The sequence below is a fragment of the Cottoperca gobio genome, chromosome 9, assembly GCF_900634415.1.
Source record: "Cottoperca gobio chromosome 9, fCotGob3.1, whole genome shotgun sequence".
Lineage (NCBI taxonomy): Eukaryota > Metazoa > Chordata > Actinopteri > Perciformes > Bovichtidae > Cottoperca > Cottoperca gobio.
Window position 1 is genome coordinate 4,728,463 of NC_041363.1, and position 16,954 is coordinate 4,745,416.

At 40.1% G+C, this 16,954-nt stretch overlaps 2 protein-coding genes across 2 annotated transcripts in view; one reads left to right on the forward strand and one right to left on the reverse strand.

Moving 5' to 3' along the window:
- rimbp2b (RIMS binding protein 2b) overlaps positions 1 to 2,372 on the forward strand; it is a 76,454-nt gene extending 74,082 nt beyond the window's left edge. The window contains 1 exon segment of the mRNA XM_029439018.1: positions 175 to 2,372. Coding sequence (XP_029294878.1) covers positions 175 to 372 — 198 coding nt within the window. The 3' untranslated portion in view covers positions 373 to 2,372.
- Positions 2,373 to 2,404: 32 nt separating this feature from the next.
- On the reverse strand, positions 2,405 to 10,931 carry piwil1 (piwi-like RNA-mediated gene silencing 1). Its single transcript, XM_029438956.1, has 20 exons — positions 10,862 to 10,931; positions 10,317 to 10,405; positions 9,577 to 9,682; positions 9,157 to 9,285; positions 8,856 to 9,070; positions 8,545 to 8,666; positions 8,360 to 8,440; positions 7,123 to 7,320; positions 6,906 to 7,014; positions 6,482 to 6,611; positions 6,057 to 6,174; positions 5,386 to 5,500; positions 5,098 to 5,285; positions 4,830 to 4,902; positions 4,429 to 4,629; positions 4,013 to 4,116; positions 3,760 to 3,830; positions 3,496 to 3,649; positions 3,137 to 3,410; positions 2,405 to 2,994 (listed from the first exon to the last, which is right to left on the reverse strand). Exons 2-20 carry the CDS (start codon positions 10,377 to 10,379, stop codon positions 2,878 to 2,880), a joined length of 2,568 nt encoding a protein of 855 aa, XP_029294816.1. The 5' UTR covers positions 10,380 to 10,405; positions 10,862 to 10,931; the 3' UTR covers positions 2,405 to 2,877.
- Positions 10,932 to 16,954: the final 6,023 nt, after the last annotated feature.

A 16,954-nucleotide genomic window follows, 5' to 3' on the forward strand; every position in this document is an offset into this window, starting at 1 on the left:
AGGGGAGGGAGAGTGTGTATCTTTACGTGAGTGCACAGGACAGCATCCAGGGAGGTAGACTTCAGAGCTATGGTGGCCCTGCTGAGACAGAAAGGACTTAAGAGAAGGAGGGGAGTAGTGACTGACGGCTGGCTTTTTAACACCCTCAACTGTCCCTTACGGGTCTTCCATTAGGTTCCATTGGGAAAATCGGGTCCGCCCAGAAGAGCAGGCTCTCCCACAGTGCGTCCGCACATCCCTGGCTCTGGCCCTGCCACCGTGGGGCCCGGCCGTCCCATCAGGGCCCCGCTGGACATGTACTCCTCCGAAAAGAAAAAGGGACTGCTGTCCAAAGGGAAGACACTATTGCAAAGACATGGCGCTGTACAATAATGTCACTACTTCTTGTAGTGTTTAAAAAAAGAAGAAAAGAATCTGGACAGGCGGCGTTTGTGATCTTAGCAAATGCTTTATTCTTGTACATCTGTTGTATACTAGAATATTTGTATTTTGTTAACAGTATCAACTACATATTTTCAATACATTTCATAGTATGATCCCGAGACCTCGTGGTGTCGGCTGATGTAGTATCGAGTTACCTCCAAGTCTGATATTTTGCTGTAGACAGACGGGACATTCTCCATCCTGCTCAAGTCCGATGTTAATGCATCGCTTTGAGTCTTACCAGTGTCTGTGTACAGAAATCAGAATGTCATTCAAACAGCGGTCCAGTGTAAACCCGCAGAACGAGAGATGGACTTGTGGGGGCCTCATCTTGAGCTTGTTGCAAACAGCCAGTCGCATTAAATTGTCTGAGAGGTTTTGCATGCTTTACTTCAGCACATTCCCTCCGGACCCTTTGAGAGTGCATGCAATGCGATGGGCTCAGTATGGAGCATGCAGTACTTTAACTCCTTCTCTTATCGCAACAACTGCGATAGAGGAAAATGCCCCCTCCCTCCCTCCCTCCCCAACTAACATGTCAGACACCTGATAAAAAAACAAGCACATACTGTACCTACTACAGGGTCTCTGCATTAAAATCAGCCTGAATGGAAATGCCTAGTAGATCCAACCTCCATGTATTTGCCTTATAATCGCACAATGGTTAGTACTTTGCCCAGTAGCGCGTGCAGTTCCATGCCTACTACTCATTTATGTTGGTATTTCATCAAATCTGTTTGCAGATGCTACTCCTGACTTGTGATGTGCAGGGTATTGTGTGACTGTCGTGATGTCCATAGGACCAGAGCTTACATAGAACGGTCTAAGACTCCCAAGTGTCCATTACAGTTCAGCCCAAAAAATAAATATTTTTAATCTTAGATAATGGAAAACCAATCTCTGCGGCTATTGAGTGAATGAAGGGACTTGTTTTTTTTGTTGAGTTCACTGTTTTTGATGCACATTAAAACTACTCTACAAAGGAAACCAGATAAAATAACAAATAAAATGTAATCTGTGTGATATAGCATCAGCAAATGCATCCGTTATTGTACTGCATTTGATTCATAACATGCAACACTTTTGGGCTTCACTAGAAGACTAAAGGTTTCAGTTAACGGTGAGACACAAGACTACCTCTACGCTGTCCCTCGACCCTTCTAACCCAAAATCTATTAGGTCTGAAATATGTTTATTCAAGCCAATCTGTCATTGATGCCTGTTCAGTGTCCCGAGTTAGGTTGGTGCAGGATACAAGTACTGTATATCAATATATATATATATATATATCTACACCTTAATGTAGAGTAGTGAATGTATGATGAATTGAAAGCCAATGTATTTTCAAAAGCTGCCCAAAAGGATTGTGCAGATGTCAAGTCTTTGTGCGTGAAATGAAACGGTCCATCTTTATTTCCTCACCTTTCTGTTTCCACATTTCATCCTCATGTATTTGAAAATCTAGCCTATTTTTTCTACACACACACACACACACACACACACACAAGAGTTGAACTGAAACTGCCAAAAAAGAATGTATGCAAAACATTCTGTAATACTTTCTGTACAATTCTCGGCCGAACAGCCATGTGACCCTACGGTAGACCGATGTACGTCCTTTCCTATTTATGGACCATGTCTTCAGACATTGCTTTATTCATTTTTGAGTGACTGTTGCTCTTTTTGTACTTTGTCCATTTGTAAAATTGTTTTTAAATGTTTATACTTGATTTTCAAACTGCCTTTTTTGTACATTTAACTTTATAATCAAACAGTGCAAGCTTTCCCCATGGTGTCTTGAAGACCATATTGTTTAAAAAGTCTGCAATTGTGTGCTAGCTTTATGATAAGAATTATCAGCCTATATTGATGGTTACAAATTATTGTGTGGGTGTGCATGTGCAATCTTTTCTAAAAAAAAAAATCTAAATAAATTTGATATTTTGTAATGTTTGCATGTGTGATTTAAAAGAACACAAAATGACATACCACACAAATGTTTATTATAACAATACCTAGATGTTGACTCATGATGAATCAACACAAACGTGATACTTTGACGCCAGCGCTACAAATCACCAGGAGACTCGCTCGTAAAATAAAAGATTTGCTTAGATATTTTTCTTACTCAAAGGAAAGAAGCCAACGTCAACTTATATTGTAGTGACGTCAGTGAACTCAATGACGTGTAGTCTTTGATTTCTCATGTCAGGCTTGAGTTGGATGACCTCGTGAGGTTTTATACAGTAGAGATCATTTTAGCGTCGCTAGCCTTTGACCTCCAGTCATTAGACTTCAATGTGTAATATGAACTTCTTGAACTGCGTAACTCAATACACAGGGCACAAACTTAAATATATTACTTTTAAACTGAGGAAGTAATGGGAACATGGTTCTTCACGAGGAAACTTTAAAGTCAGAGCCGAACAAATTTGCTCGTCCATTTCATCCTTATTATAAGTAGAAGAGGAAGTCGTCCAGTTTCACACTGGGCTCCCTGTGGATGCTTTGACCCACAAGAAAAGCCAGCTTGTGGGCGTACTGGCAGGGAGCGGGCACCCGGATGATCCCCTGAAGCACAAATACAGAAAATAAAACTACAGCATATCAATTGATGTTGCTCAGGTTGTACCCAACGATAACAATTAAAAGCCCACTCTACTTTTCACTGCACTTGGACCTTTGGAGAACACGGGTTACAAAGCCAGCCTACCTGCCAGTTGTAGTACATGTGACACAGCTTGTAGGTAAGCCGCTGCATATGATCAGGCTTCAGTCCACTGGTGTCGTACACAACATTGTAGTGAGTTGGGGAGACGCTTCCAGTGCGGACCGCCTGGCTCACAATGTAGAAGTCGTACCACTCTGGACGGGTGACTTCTGAGTCAACGATGGTTCCTGGGGGAGGGTTGGACACCTTGCCATTGATGTGGGCGAAGAGCCTGCAGCTGATGCGCTTCTTCACCACCACCACAGTCAGCTTGGGCCTACGACGAGCAGAAGGAGAATGAGCTTCAAGTTCTAGTTCACGGCACATTTTAAGAACAGCAGCTTTAGGAGATGGAAACTCACATGTAGTCGTCCCCCATGGACTTGATGGAGTCTAGGATCTGTGAAACCTCGTAGTTGACCACGCTGTGCAGCTGGCCGTCTCCCACCCCATCCCGGTACACAATGATGCGCGAAGGCAGGCAGTTGTTGAACTTCAGATAGTCCTTCAGTGCACCTGGACAACAAATAAAAGTTATGACATGCATGCCAAGGTCGTTGATAGAAAATAAAACGAGTACACAAGAATAAAATATGACATTTGTAGAATTATGAAAAGCAACTTGCCACTTAAAGCCATCTTCAGTCCGTCCATGATCTCCTGGCCTTTGTGCTGCAGCACGCACTTTGAAAACCACCTTGACAAATACATTTGAAATGTCACGCAACTAAATGTTGTATTATGGCACTAAATCAAATTCAGCAGTAAATTAAGTTCTCAATGTCCCAGCGGAGAAATATTTTGGTCGTTAAAGCCTAAATTTGGTGACTTCTGGCTAATATTCCCTCATATACACTCCGAGTATGGAGAGGAACTAACCTGCTCATGCTTTGGTTGAGGCTGGCCACTAGCGCTCCAATGGACCTTTTGCCAGCAGTGATGTCGTGGTAACAGTCAATGCCCACAATCATCAGCTGTTTGAGCTGCACAAAGAGGCGGGACAAGTCATCAGTAGTGTTCCAGGTCTGTAGCAAACATTCATCACTACTTAGTTAGTAAACAGACTCAGAAACTCCTGTCTCTCCTTCAGGCTCGGCCACTGATGCATTTAAATTAAAGTTGCAGAACACCTTCACAAACCTCGACCTGTGGAGAAACCTAATGAGGAACATATGGGTGCAGTCTCGAGTGACATCTGACAGCCTCACCCACGACTTCTTCATCATTTCTTTACAAAACACACTAACATTTAAATATCTTCAATGTGCAAACTGATTAGTGTGCACGTGACTTACAGGGATTTCCACACTCCAGAGCTCTCCTCCCATCTTGCAAGCCATCTGCAGAGCAATCTTGGTCGACACAGTCATGAGCATTTGAGGTCGACTGAGAGTACGGGAGAGCACACACTGGCTGAAGCAGGGACAGTCCACACAAAGGTACTTCTTCACGCTGTCGTACGTGTCCTTCCTGCTGCTGGAGAGGACCACCACCACCTAACACAGAAAAGACGGGAAGGTCTCACACCCTTTTGTATCAAGCAGCAAAAAGGTTGCAGCACGACATCCTGCAATGTGACTATTGGGACCCATTGCAGGATGTCGATGCTTAAACAATACATTGTGCAGCCCGATCGTACAACTTCGGAAGGTGATCTGCAGCTACATGTTGATGCATTATATATTCAGTCACTAACCATCTGTGTTTGGGGTCCAACATTGTGCTGCAGGGATCTGAGAAGAGACTCCTGATGATCGTCATACTCGATCCTGAACAAAAAATGACAGCTTGCAATAATTAAATGACAACCAGGACCGGGCTATTTGAACAAAACAAACATGCTTCTTCTACACGACACAAACTCTTTCACTGGTGCAGAAAAAAAGCCTCAAGTTCAAAGGATTTCAGGCACCGGGTCTGAGCATCGGAAATGTTTGTTCCATTGTTCTTATGCTCGAACTCACATGACCGCTCTGTGCATGCGGATGCCAAGCGGACCCGAGACTCTGTTGAGGTTCTGCAGGAGGGACTGGGCTTCGTTGCAGTTACGTCGGGTGTAAAACATGAGCCAGTTTTCCAGCGTAGGAGAGCTGATCAAAGGCACCCCACGCATCTCTTTGGTCCATTCAGCTTGCCAGGGGTTGTACTCATACTAGGTGACACAAATTATTATGTTAATCCTTTAATTAAGATCATATAAATAAATCAATGTAATTCAAAAGAACACATTTATGTAACCGTGCACATCATACCGATTTTGATCCCTGGAAAATCCTCTCCGCTGGGAGGACTCTGCCAGTCAGATTTAGGAGTTGCTTATCAAAGTTGAGTCCCCACTTATCCATCTCTGCATGTGCGTCAGTGTTCCTATAAAATAAATGTTTAGGATTCAGATCACAGCGTGGTACTATAATGAAGATGTTGACAGGAAAACCATTTTAACTTGTGCATAGGAACAGACCAAATACACAAGCTGCTTGGACGAGAACTTCTACTTCTCTAAATATCATCATCACACTGTAAAGACAGACGTCTCTGTGTGTACATGTGTGTATCCGAGTTCTGATTGTCTCACTAACCCTTGGGACTGATCTACTTCACGCTTAGCCTTTGTGTTGCCGAGGACCCGAGGGAGTGCAGTGCAGTGCCGCGCGTGAAGTTATTAGGATCAGCGGTTCTGTAGAAAACTGCAGAAACCCGACTATATTAGCGCCTGCGCTAAACCGTAAAAGAGCAAAAAACAGCCACTATAGGACGTCTCTGTAGGTTTTCTTTCACAAAATAGCAGGACGAGGATGTATGCGTTTAACACTTTGCACATTTATCTCACAAAGTAGATGTCACAGGGTCAACGTTAACCTTTGATAAATTGCCCGTGCATCATTTCTGACTATGAAACATTCGGTACACAGATATCACCTACTTCTGTATATTAGAGACAAAACTGTTGAGGCGTCCCTCCCTCTGTTGTGGGTCCAGCCTTGTATGTTGGTTCAAGTCCTTCATGATGTTGAAGTCAGCTCGCATCTTGTCAGTCAACCCTGTCAAACACAAGTTGTGAGGAATTTCACTGAATGTTATAGTTTTACTATGGATGACTTTTAAAAACAGATTAACTGCTTTAAGGTGAGGCGAGAATTCCTGCACTATAACTTCCCACAATGCACCAATAACCACACAAGGACTTCGGAGTCATGCTGTAGTCTTGTGTAGTCTCTGCCGCTCAAAACTCTGACAACAAATGTGTAAAACGTGATCTTCATGTTAAGTAAGAATCATCTTATAAATATACATCTGCTAAAATGATACATGCCTAAAGTCACACACTGGAGAGAGTAAGATGGTAACCTGTAAGGTAGCACAGCTCAGGGATGAGCATGGCCGGGCCAGGAGGAGGACCTCCAGAAGGCCCCATCATCTTCTTCACATGGCTCACCAGCAGCACCTGATTCCTATCTTTGATCTCCAGGCTATATTGCTTAGAACAGAAAGTGTGAATGCAGACTAGAATAAGGTTAATATTTAGGAACATCATTTACAAGTAGGGCTGCAAATAACAATTATTGGTCTATCCCAGTTTCTCAAAGACCATTGTGATATTTGGGATGCTGATAACAACATGTTCTACCGTTTCTCTGTTATTACAATATCCGTCTATTGAGTCTACATTTGTTTCCTTCTCTTTGCCCAATTCTGAGTCCTGGGTACAAGCCACTACGAGTTCAATGCAACATTTATTATATTTGTGTGCGTCAGAGTGCAGGACACCTACAGTCCTGTAGTATTCCCTGAAGGAAATGTCTTTGTCTCCCCTCGTGAAAGTGTTGTTTGGAGTGTGATCCCATGCGATATCATCAATCCTGTAAGTCTTGTTGTTGTACCTAAAAAATGGCGCCGAGAGAAGAAGGATAGTAGCAGAGTATTATAAAAAAAAATGTAGGACTTCCACATATTAATCCAAGAACGCGTGTGGGAAATGTGGCTCCTACTTTGTGAGGACTATGAGTCCAATAAGCTCCTTAGCGCAGATTTCAGCGAATCGCTGATCTCCAAACTTGTTCTTCAGGTTGATCATGAAGTCGAGGACCGTCTCACTCCGCAGCACCTTGTGGCTCACGTCAGTACACAGCATGATGGAGGACTCGTACCGCAGAATGGTGGTGGTGTAGCCTGGCCAGATGGTCAGCCTAGGATAGAACGACAGAGGCTCACTATTTGTCGTCCTAAATCTAATAGAAATGTTATTTTCAAATCATTGGAGATCAACCATTAACTGAACTCTACTACAGCAGACTCGGGACAGTTTCATCCCCCAGGGAATTAGCCTTTTGAACTCCTAAGCTCTGTGAAATGTTACTACTTACACATGTTTATAGTGCATCTTTTTATTCCACACATTTGTACATTACAGTATTCAATTCCAATGTACAGCATTTCAAGTTTTATCTTATTCTATTATTATAATGTGTGTATATATATATATATATATATATATATATATATATATATATATATATATATATAAATTATATTTTTAATAAGTTGTATATAAAATATAATTATATATATTTTTATGAATATATATATATATACATACATTTTTTAATAAGTTGTATATAAAATATAATTATATATATTTTTATGAATATATATATACATACATTTTTTAATAAATTATATATATATATATATATATATATATATATATATATATATATATATATATATATATATATATATATATATATATATATATATATATATATATATATATACACACACACACATATATACACACACATATACACACACACACATCTATATCTAAAACTTTACTTGCACCATTATGTCTCTTGAAGCATTTTATTGCACTTTAGTCCCAGGAGCCTGGGACTAAACATTTTTTTATTGTTTTTTATAAACAACTACCCTGTAGCTTTTGTGCACATCACAATAAAGCCTTTGAATCTTCTTACTGGGTTTAATTAATCTATTGGGACCATCATGTTAGCCAGGATAACCTTTTACATGTTCTGTACTTCTAAGAAGGTAACAAAGGATCAGGCTTTAAATGTATTAAACCTCCCAGAGAGAAAATATTTACTTTATGTTTCGCAGAACACAGAATTGTCTGAATATACTGCGAGTTGTGAGAACTTTTATTAGGGCAGGTTGATTTGTGATTTGCACGTGAGGTTTAAAAACGAGTTATTTAAATGAACGCACCTGTGCTGTGGGATGTTGAGTGGATCATTGGGGTTGTAGTAGTTGCGTCCAATCTGCTGCATGTTGAGAATTCTCAAGATCCTGAAGAATTGCACTCACGTCATTAATGAGACGTTTCCAAAGCAAATTCAATTATTGCAGGATGTTTAATTTAACTGATGCATTTCACATTATTTAAGACTTACCTTCTGAATAGGATGTTGTAAAACTGAATGCACACTGGCGATGTGGGCGGCAGCTCATTTGTCAGGGTGACGGTTATCTGAACCTTCTCTCCATTCCTCGTCTCGCTGTGGAGCACAGTCTCCTAAACAGGAAGGTTAGACATTGCATCAAATTATAAGTAATATTTGTTTCCGATAGGGGCAGGCTGTGAACAAATACCCAAATCTTAGACAAAGATAAAAAACAGTGTGATAAGTCGTAATGTTTTTTCTTTATTCTTAACAGTTGTGCATCTTCGTTTATAACGTTTGACATTGAAGTATCAGATTACCTTGTTGGGCAATCTGAGAGGCAAAAAAAGCAGAGCTCCATCGAAGCTCCGTGCTGAGCCAAGTGCTTCCTCGTGCTGGAAGAGGAGTGCAGACCGCAGGCGGCGAGCCTCCATTGGTGGGTTAAAGTCCACGTGGTACTGATACAGCACCCACTGAGGGCGGGACAGGATGCGAAAGAAGTTTGCCGTCAAACGAATGGGAGTACCAGATGTTCCTGAGGAAGTACACAGTTTTAGGGAGTAATGTATACACATTCCTCTCTGCTCTAACAATATAGTCACATTTCAAATGATGACCGACCAGACTTGGATTCCTTAACGTGCTCCATAGCCTGCCTGGTGTTAATCCCCGAATCATTAAAGTCCCGGCGGTGTCCACCTCGTTCTCCCAGCTTCACCTGCTGAAATCCAGCTGAAATCTGTAGAACAGCTAAAAACAGACAGTCACAACCAGTTTACGTACATTGCAAACTTAAAAATGTAATGCACTCTGCAAATAGTTTGCACACGTCATAGTCTTGTACATAAGTGTTTTATGGCACAAGTAAAGTGTACGAAATATCTAATTTCCCTGCACTGCAGTCCTCACCATGGCCAATGTCCCTCTTAGTCTGGGGAAAACTCTGGAAGACTTTTCCTTTAATCCACATTTCTAATTGCATTCAAGATGCAAGGAATAGATACATTTGCATAAGAAATGAATACATCACGACGTGTGTACCTTCTGCTGAAAAGGGCATCTGAGCAGCTTTCTGCCTCCCTCTCCCGACCAGTTCTCCCTCGGCAGGTAGAGGAGCCGGTGGTGCAGGCTCTCCTGCAGCCTGGATCTTCAAGAAAGAAAGAAAGCCATTAAAATGTAACATGAATATTATCAGGGACGATGTCCAACATTTTTGCACAACAGATTTCCAACAAAGTCCCTTCCTTCCATTTCCTTACTCAAGCTTCCTCCAAGGAGAATTAAGGTATTAATGTATTAAGAATGGGACACTACTTACCAAGAATGAGCCTGACATGCCAAAGATTAAACATTTGATGCACAAACGTTTATTTTTGCATTTATATTCTCTAAAGTTTATTATCAAACACTTAAGGTGTGGTAATGATTGTCATTTGAGATATGAAAAGGTATATAAAGTGGTGTTTTAAGGAAATCACTGACACTATTTGTCCTCTAAGGAGATACTTTCAATAGGAATAGTAAATAATTGCAGATTTACCTCCAATTCCTTTGGATGGTAACAGATATCTTGAACAAAATGTGTGTAAATACGCCAAAACATCTACTCTATTGCACAGATAAGACGATAATGACATGTTTTGCTTTAGGGATATTTTATAAAAGGTGACCCTGAACATGGCACTAAATGTTTCTGAGTCACACAAGGCTCAAGCAGGTATATAAATAAGGTTAATTGTCGTGTAAAATGACCCAGAGGTTATTATACCAACTACTCTTACCGCTCCAGGTGCCGTAGTCTCACGTGCTCTGCCTCGTGATCTAGCTCGTGCCCGACCCGACATTTTTCGTTTAGTCTCAAATGGCGCAGCTGTTGAAAAAGAAAGCTCTGTCATTAATGCAAAATAAACAGCAAATAACTAAAGAAATGTGCAGGAAAACAACATTAAACTAGAGTTGAAAGCCTAAAAATAAAGAAGTAAAACATGTTTTTATTAATTAATTTATTAATAAGTGCGTCCCACCAGCTAGCTTAACCACGTTGCTAATATTAGCATGCTAACAAAGGTAACCGCCAAATAATAGCTTTCTTTGTGCATGGTTATAATAATATTATTAGTTATCAGTTAAAGTCAACACAAGTTACCGTGCTCCCGTGGTAATATACTTATTTGCAATTAAAGTTAACAGACACGATGACGATGAAGAGGTATAATTTGGATTTGCATTCAATTTAAACTTGGTGAAGAAGTCAGATTCAGGCAAAACATTTCATGTCACTATCAGCATATAATATTAATTTTGATTTAATTTTAGACATACTCACTTTTGGAGAAAAGTTCCTTAGTACTCACTATACGACGTCTGAAAGTTTACCACAGGTGCATCCAACATGAAGCGCAATTTAATTATAGGCCTCTTCACAGAGAAAGTTAATACGCTTGTAAAGATGATTTTTTATATACATTAATCAAACGCTTTTTTACATATGGCATAATTATCTACTACAATACAGTTGTTCACAATAAATCTAATAACGATTTTATTGAAGGGTAAATTACATAATAATAAGAAACAGCCTATGGACTATTTTCTTAAGCGCAGTGATCCGTGTAAGGTTGTGCTGTTGTGTGTGCATTGTTGTGTGTGACCACTAGATGTCAGCAGAGCCCGTACAGTAAATATACAGATTCAGGGGTTACACACATGCACTTCAAACTCAGAGCTGCACTTAAGAAGGCAACACATTCAAGCTTTTTGTACTTTACTTGAGTTTTTCCATTTGAATCAACTTTATCCTCCACTACCTCCGACCTAGAGGCAAATATTTAAAACTACCGAACAGTAAACACAAAACAATTAACAGATCTACAGCAGTAAAATGCAAAATACACATTAATGCAGCAGTAATATTAATCCAGAAACATCACATATAATAAAACACTAACAGAGACTATTTTAATGTAGAATGAGTGCTTTTATTTTTGATACTTTAGGTATCTTTAGGTGCTTATAATACTTTTACTTAAATAAGGTTAGGATTTCAGGATTTAAAGCCTACTGGTGGTATTAGTACTTTTACTTCAATATCTGAATACTTCTTCATATAATAATATCATAATAAGACAGACTCTGTGATAAATGATATGCTAAATCAAAGTTTATGTCAGGTTTAAGCACATAATTGTTAAACTAAGTAAAGATTGATTGAACCTTTTACTGTATAAATGCTGAATAAATTAGGGGGCATTTACGCCTATATATAATATATGTATATATATACAGTATAAATGCTGAATAAATTAGGGGGCATGTATGCATATATATATTATATATATATATATTATATATAAAAATATATATATATTATATAAAATATATATTATATATATATATAATAATAATAATATAATATATATTATATAATAATAATAATAATAATATATAATAATACCATATATATATATATATATATATATATATATATATATATATATATATGGTATTATTATTTATTTATTTTTACTTTTCTAGTACAATTCTACACCTCATGTGTGTATTATAAATCATAAGATATAAATTTCCTTTTGCTTTCTTGACTCTGGAGCTGCTGTAACAAGTACATTTCCTGTGTGTCAATAGTTCTTATCATAGCTTATCTTATTTAGTTTTATTTGTTATCTTATGCAGACCTGTAAGTGAGGTCTACATTGATTCAGACTGAGGGTATGAATGAAAATAAAGTAGGCCAGGATATTTCTTTAAAGTATTCACTGATTAACTCTAGTATTGAATAAAGTATTGAGACACGTCTATGATTAAACATGGGGTTTTTCTGCAACGCTAAGAAGGATTGAGTATGGAGTTTTCATTTCCATTTCCTGTCAAGTTTAACTTAAGATTAAAAAAATGGACGACTCAGAAATGTGTTAAGAATGCTTTTACAAAGTAAAAAACAAATCCTCCTATGCACGTCAGTTAAGAGGTACCTGATCACAAGCTAGTGTTTCTTATCAAACTTTTCCTCTCTTCTCCACATTCCTCAGAGGATGTCTGAGATGTAAGAGTGATTACAGATTCAGACCTGCTTCAGTCACTGCTTATCTGCTGCAAGAAAACTGAGAGGAGATGAAGAAAATAGCAGAGACATCAACGTCATCAAGCCTGAAAAAGGGGGAAAGTAAGTCACACTGCGCCACAGAAGACACAGATTCTACTGTGTGTCTCTGAGCATGTGAACATGCAACATTACACACACACACACACACACACACATAGTAATATCATGTTCCTACCTGAACCTGACACGGTCCACAACTGTAAAAGCTTTGATCAAATAAATAAATAAAAAACCACACTATCTCTCACAAAACAACAAAGGCCATTGAAAGGAGTCAGAATGAAAGAAAAAGAGGAACACATGTCCAGGGAGTGAGCTGCAAACTGAGCAGTGTGAGGCTGAGAGAGGTGCACCCTGCCAGGGACGTTGATGAATACGCTTCAGGCTTCAAGCTTGCCCTGCAGCCCCCAGCGGCGTGGATTCCACGCTTACGCTAATCATGCTCTGTGAGATACTACGGCCCAAAGCTGATGAAAGCAAACACAGTTAGTTTATCAAACTGGCACTTTCACAATATACAAGCCCTTCATTCTTACATTATCATCATCACACCATGTCCCCATCACCATCCCTGTAAGGAACATGTTTCTGTGTTCGTATTTGAAGGATATTTATAGCATTCAATCTCACTTCGTGTGTCAAATGTTAAAAACAAAACAAGATCAAAGCCTTCGTTCTACATGAATCACATTGGTCCCATTAAGCTTGAACTCCTGATTGCAAAACCAGAACAAGAGGGGATTCTGAATAATAAGGATCTATCGTGCCATGATATCAGTAAGCGGGTTAGGAAAATTAGATGATTCGCTTGCCTGCCGTGGAACCTAATCTGCTCTGCATCAGAGTGCTCCCCCTTAAAAAGACACAGGCACTGCATCACACACATAAACACCCACACATTTGTACCATGGGTTTCTAAACTCATGCAGAATGAGCCATCAAACCAAACAATCAATCTGAAAAACAATTGGAGTTGTATTTATAATCGGTTTGCGGTTTTGTTAGCTGCGGTGGACAGTTGATATTGTTAGCAGTCCTCCATTCCAGGCAGATTCTGGATGAAAGGTGCCATAAGAAGCGGTTTTCCCAACTTTCTCCTACGTTTATAGATGAAAACGTTTACAAAAAAAAGACAAATTAATAACTTAATGTGTGAAATAGCACTGTACAGTTATACCCTTATATTTAAAGGGAAACAGTGTTAACATCACATGAAAGCTGATCTTCATGACAACTGAATGAACTGCATCCATTAAGGAATATGTTACATATGATCCTTACTTTCTCTTCCGCATCTTTCTCCTGAAAGAAACCACACAACACTTTCACTGGCTTCACACATTATCATTATCGTAGAGAGGTTTTTTATTTCTTCCCATGAATGATTCAAACCCTTATCTATACTTCCTGCAAGCCTGAGCGCCAAGGACATATCCCATTCAGGTTCCATTTATTTGGCAAATATAGTTTCCTGTTCATTTGATAACAAAACCCCCCCTGGCTGGTGGCCTTCACTTGTTTGAAGATTATTTTAGTATACAAATACAGGAACTCTGTGTAGGAGGAAATGTGATTTAATGGGCCTGCATTTGTCCACTAAATAAAGTAAAGGTAGAGAGAAAACAATTAGAAAAGTAAAGTAAAAGTGTCAACCAGTTGCTGAGAGAGGAAGTAATGGCAACATTCGACTTTTAAATGATGTGTTTGTGAATATGCGTGGTGTGTTCAAACACTAGCCCGCCCAACCTTTTTCTTGAAGAGGCAGGGGGTAAAGACAGCAGGAGGAGGAGGAGGAGGAGGCCCGTGCTGACCAAAGCAGAGTCCTGCAGAGGCAGAGCCCCCTCGGAGCCAGCAGCAGTGAGGATGCCATGTGATCCCGGAAAAGTCAACAAGGGTTGGTCCACAGCTGGGCTGCAGGAGAACAGAGAGCAGACACGTAGCAACACCCTCCTGCTGGGAGCAGCCGAGGATACGGAGGACTCACGGCCTGCCAGAGAATCTACTGTAGATGTCTTACCCTGAGATGTGAGCGGACAACGAGGAGGATTCAGTTTTCATTATTTCAAGAAGCAATTCCTTATTTTTAGTTTACACACATGGTTAGATACTAACCCCTTGGACCCGTGCATTTTAATTCTTCAACGATAAATATCACACCGTCTCCGTCGAGCAAACTCGCAATCCATCTCCCCTGTGCCAGAAAGCCACCGCACAATGGGGCAGATTTAATTTCCACAAAAGATTAAGTTGCCTTCTGCATCACTGAAACTTTCTGGGGGTTTGAAGTTGAAATCTCACTGGTTATGCTTCTCTTTGTCCGAAGCATTGGTTTGAACAAAGGTGCAGTGAAGCATCAGCAGCAAAGAATCTAATAAGCACAATGTGGGAATAAAGCAGAGGGGAGTGAGCATCAAAGGCAGCCAGGCACAGCATGACTGGCATCGGGCTGAACTCCCAACCTAGGACACTCAGCATGCTCTTCAGCAACCACCCCCTTTAGACCAGTCCTGGGCAGTAATTAAAACCATCATTCCCACTGCCTCGGTATCTCATTAGCCACAGGACCCCAGGCTTTAATCCTTGCTTGTTCAAAAATATCACAACTCCACACCAGCAAAGATGAGCCCAAGCACAACCGAAACACACGTCTGTGACATCTTTGAGCTGAACAGAGCATTATCTAACTATCATCCAACTCCAAAGAACAGTGGGAGATCACAGAAGCCTCTCTCTTCATGTCCACTGTAATTATTATTGCACCTAACAGAGATGATTCGGAGCGAAACTGTCACCCCGCTGCTGCTTGATTAAATCTACCTGTGCAGGATACACAGAACAAATAGACATATGAAAGAGTAACCAGAATGTAACCACGACACGTTTGCTCTGCAGGGAACAAGGCGTAAAAAGAGGGCTTTGTATAATGTTGTTTTTCAGCTGCAAACATCAACCAGTGTTTGTGACGAAAAACCATTAAAAAATGAGGACAAACTGATACATTTGAAGCTCCTACGCTTTCACTATCAAAGGGAGGATTTGAAGTGGGCGAGTAACGGATGCAGTGGTCAGATTTAGTTCTTTGGCTGTAGATAAAAAGAAACTCTTTTTCCCATGTTTAATTCAGTATGAGCCATGACTAACTCATGTAATGTACTGGGTCTTCTTCGCTCGCTTTGTGTGCTGCAGACAGAAATAAATGTGCCACTGACGGGGATGCAGGTCAGGGAAACACATCAGGGCAGGTTTACTTTATTCCCTGGTAAAGCAGTTTTTTATGTTTAGTTTAGCAGCTGTGCAGAGCTATAATAAAACAGTAATCCACTGCATGTTATTAACCTACTTGGCTGTTTCAGTGCTTTCACATGAGAGGAAGAGAGCTAAAGCAAGAGACAGGAGCATCGTTGAGTTTCTCTGTTCAATAGCTCGTTCTGAAGTACATGTATGTTGAATGTGTCATGAACAGTTCAGCAGGAACAGTGGGAGTATATTTGAACAACATGCTGCGAGTGAATCTTCTTAATTATTTTTGAGATCCTTCATTGAAGAGTTGCAAAATAGTTGCAGCGCCAAGATGCCCCACCCAAACATTTAAAGCAAGAAGAAGTCTGTTCTTTAAGAGTGCTGTTACATCGCCCTGACACACATGCCGACCCCCCCCTTCCTCCTGCAGCACAAGCGCGTGTGTGTCTCCCCATTCTTCGGCCATGAGAAGCCTCTGATCTCTCAAAGACTTGTGCACGATGAGGATGAGCCCTCAACCTTTGTCAACATCCAGTCTGGATCCTCTTTTAATAACCGCGACACATTGTTTATGCAAATGTTTGCTCAAAAAAGGCCCTGATGCCACAAAAACCTTTATAGACCAACTCCCCATTTCCTCCTCAGTGCCATTATGAGTCAGTCGAAATTAAAACCCAACCACAAGCTGGTTCTCAGCCAAATTCTGCTAACTGACTCTCTCCCGCTCTGTTTCTTTGAGAAGCCTTTGATGTTAGCAGGGGGCTTTTGCACTCGCAGTGATGGTAACGAATGATACTTTAAGCGATTCTTTTTTATCCGGAGAGCTTAATGAAAGATTAATGGGTTTGATATTTTCCCTTGTTTATATTTTATTCAAAAAGTAAGCCGTGGTCTTTGGAACCTGTTAAAAGCTTCTTGCTAATGATTTTATGGATCAGTGGAAGTCCCATTATGCTCCAAACGCAATGAGAAGTGTTGATTGTCTTCTTAGCAACATTATCTTTGCATGGAAAGCAGTGACCTTGAGAGCTGTGCCTACATCTCTGATACGGATGGAGC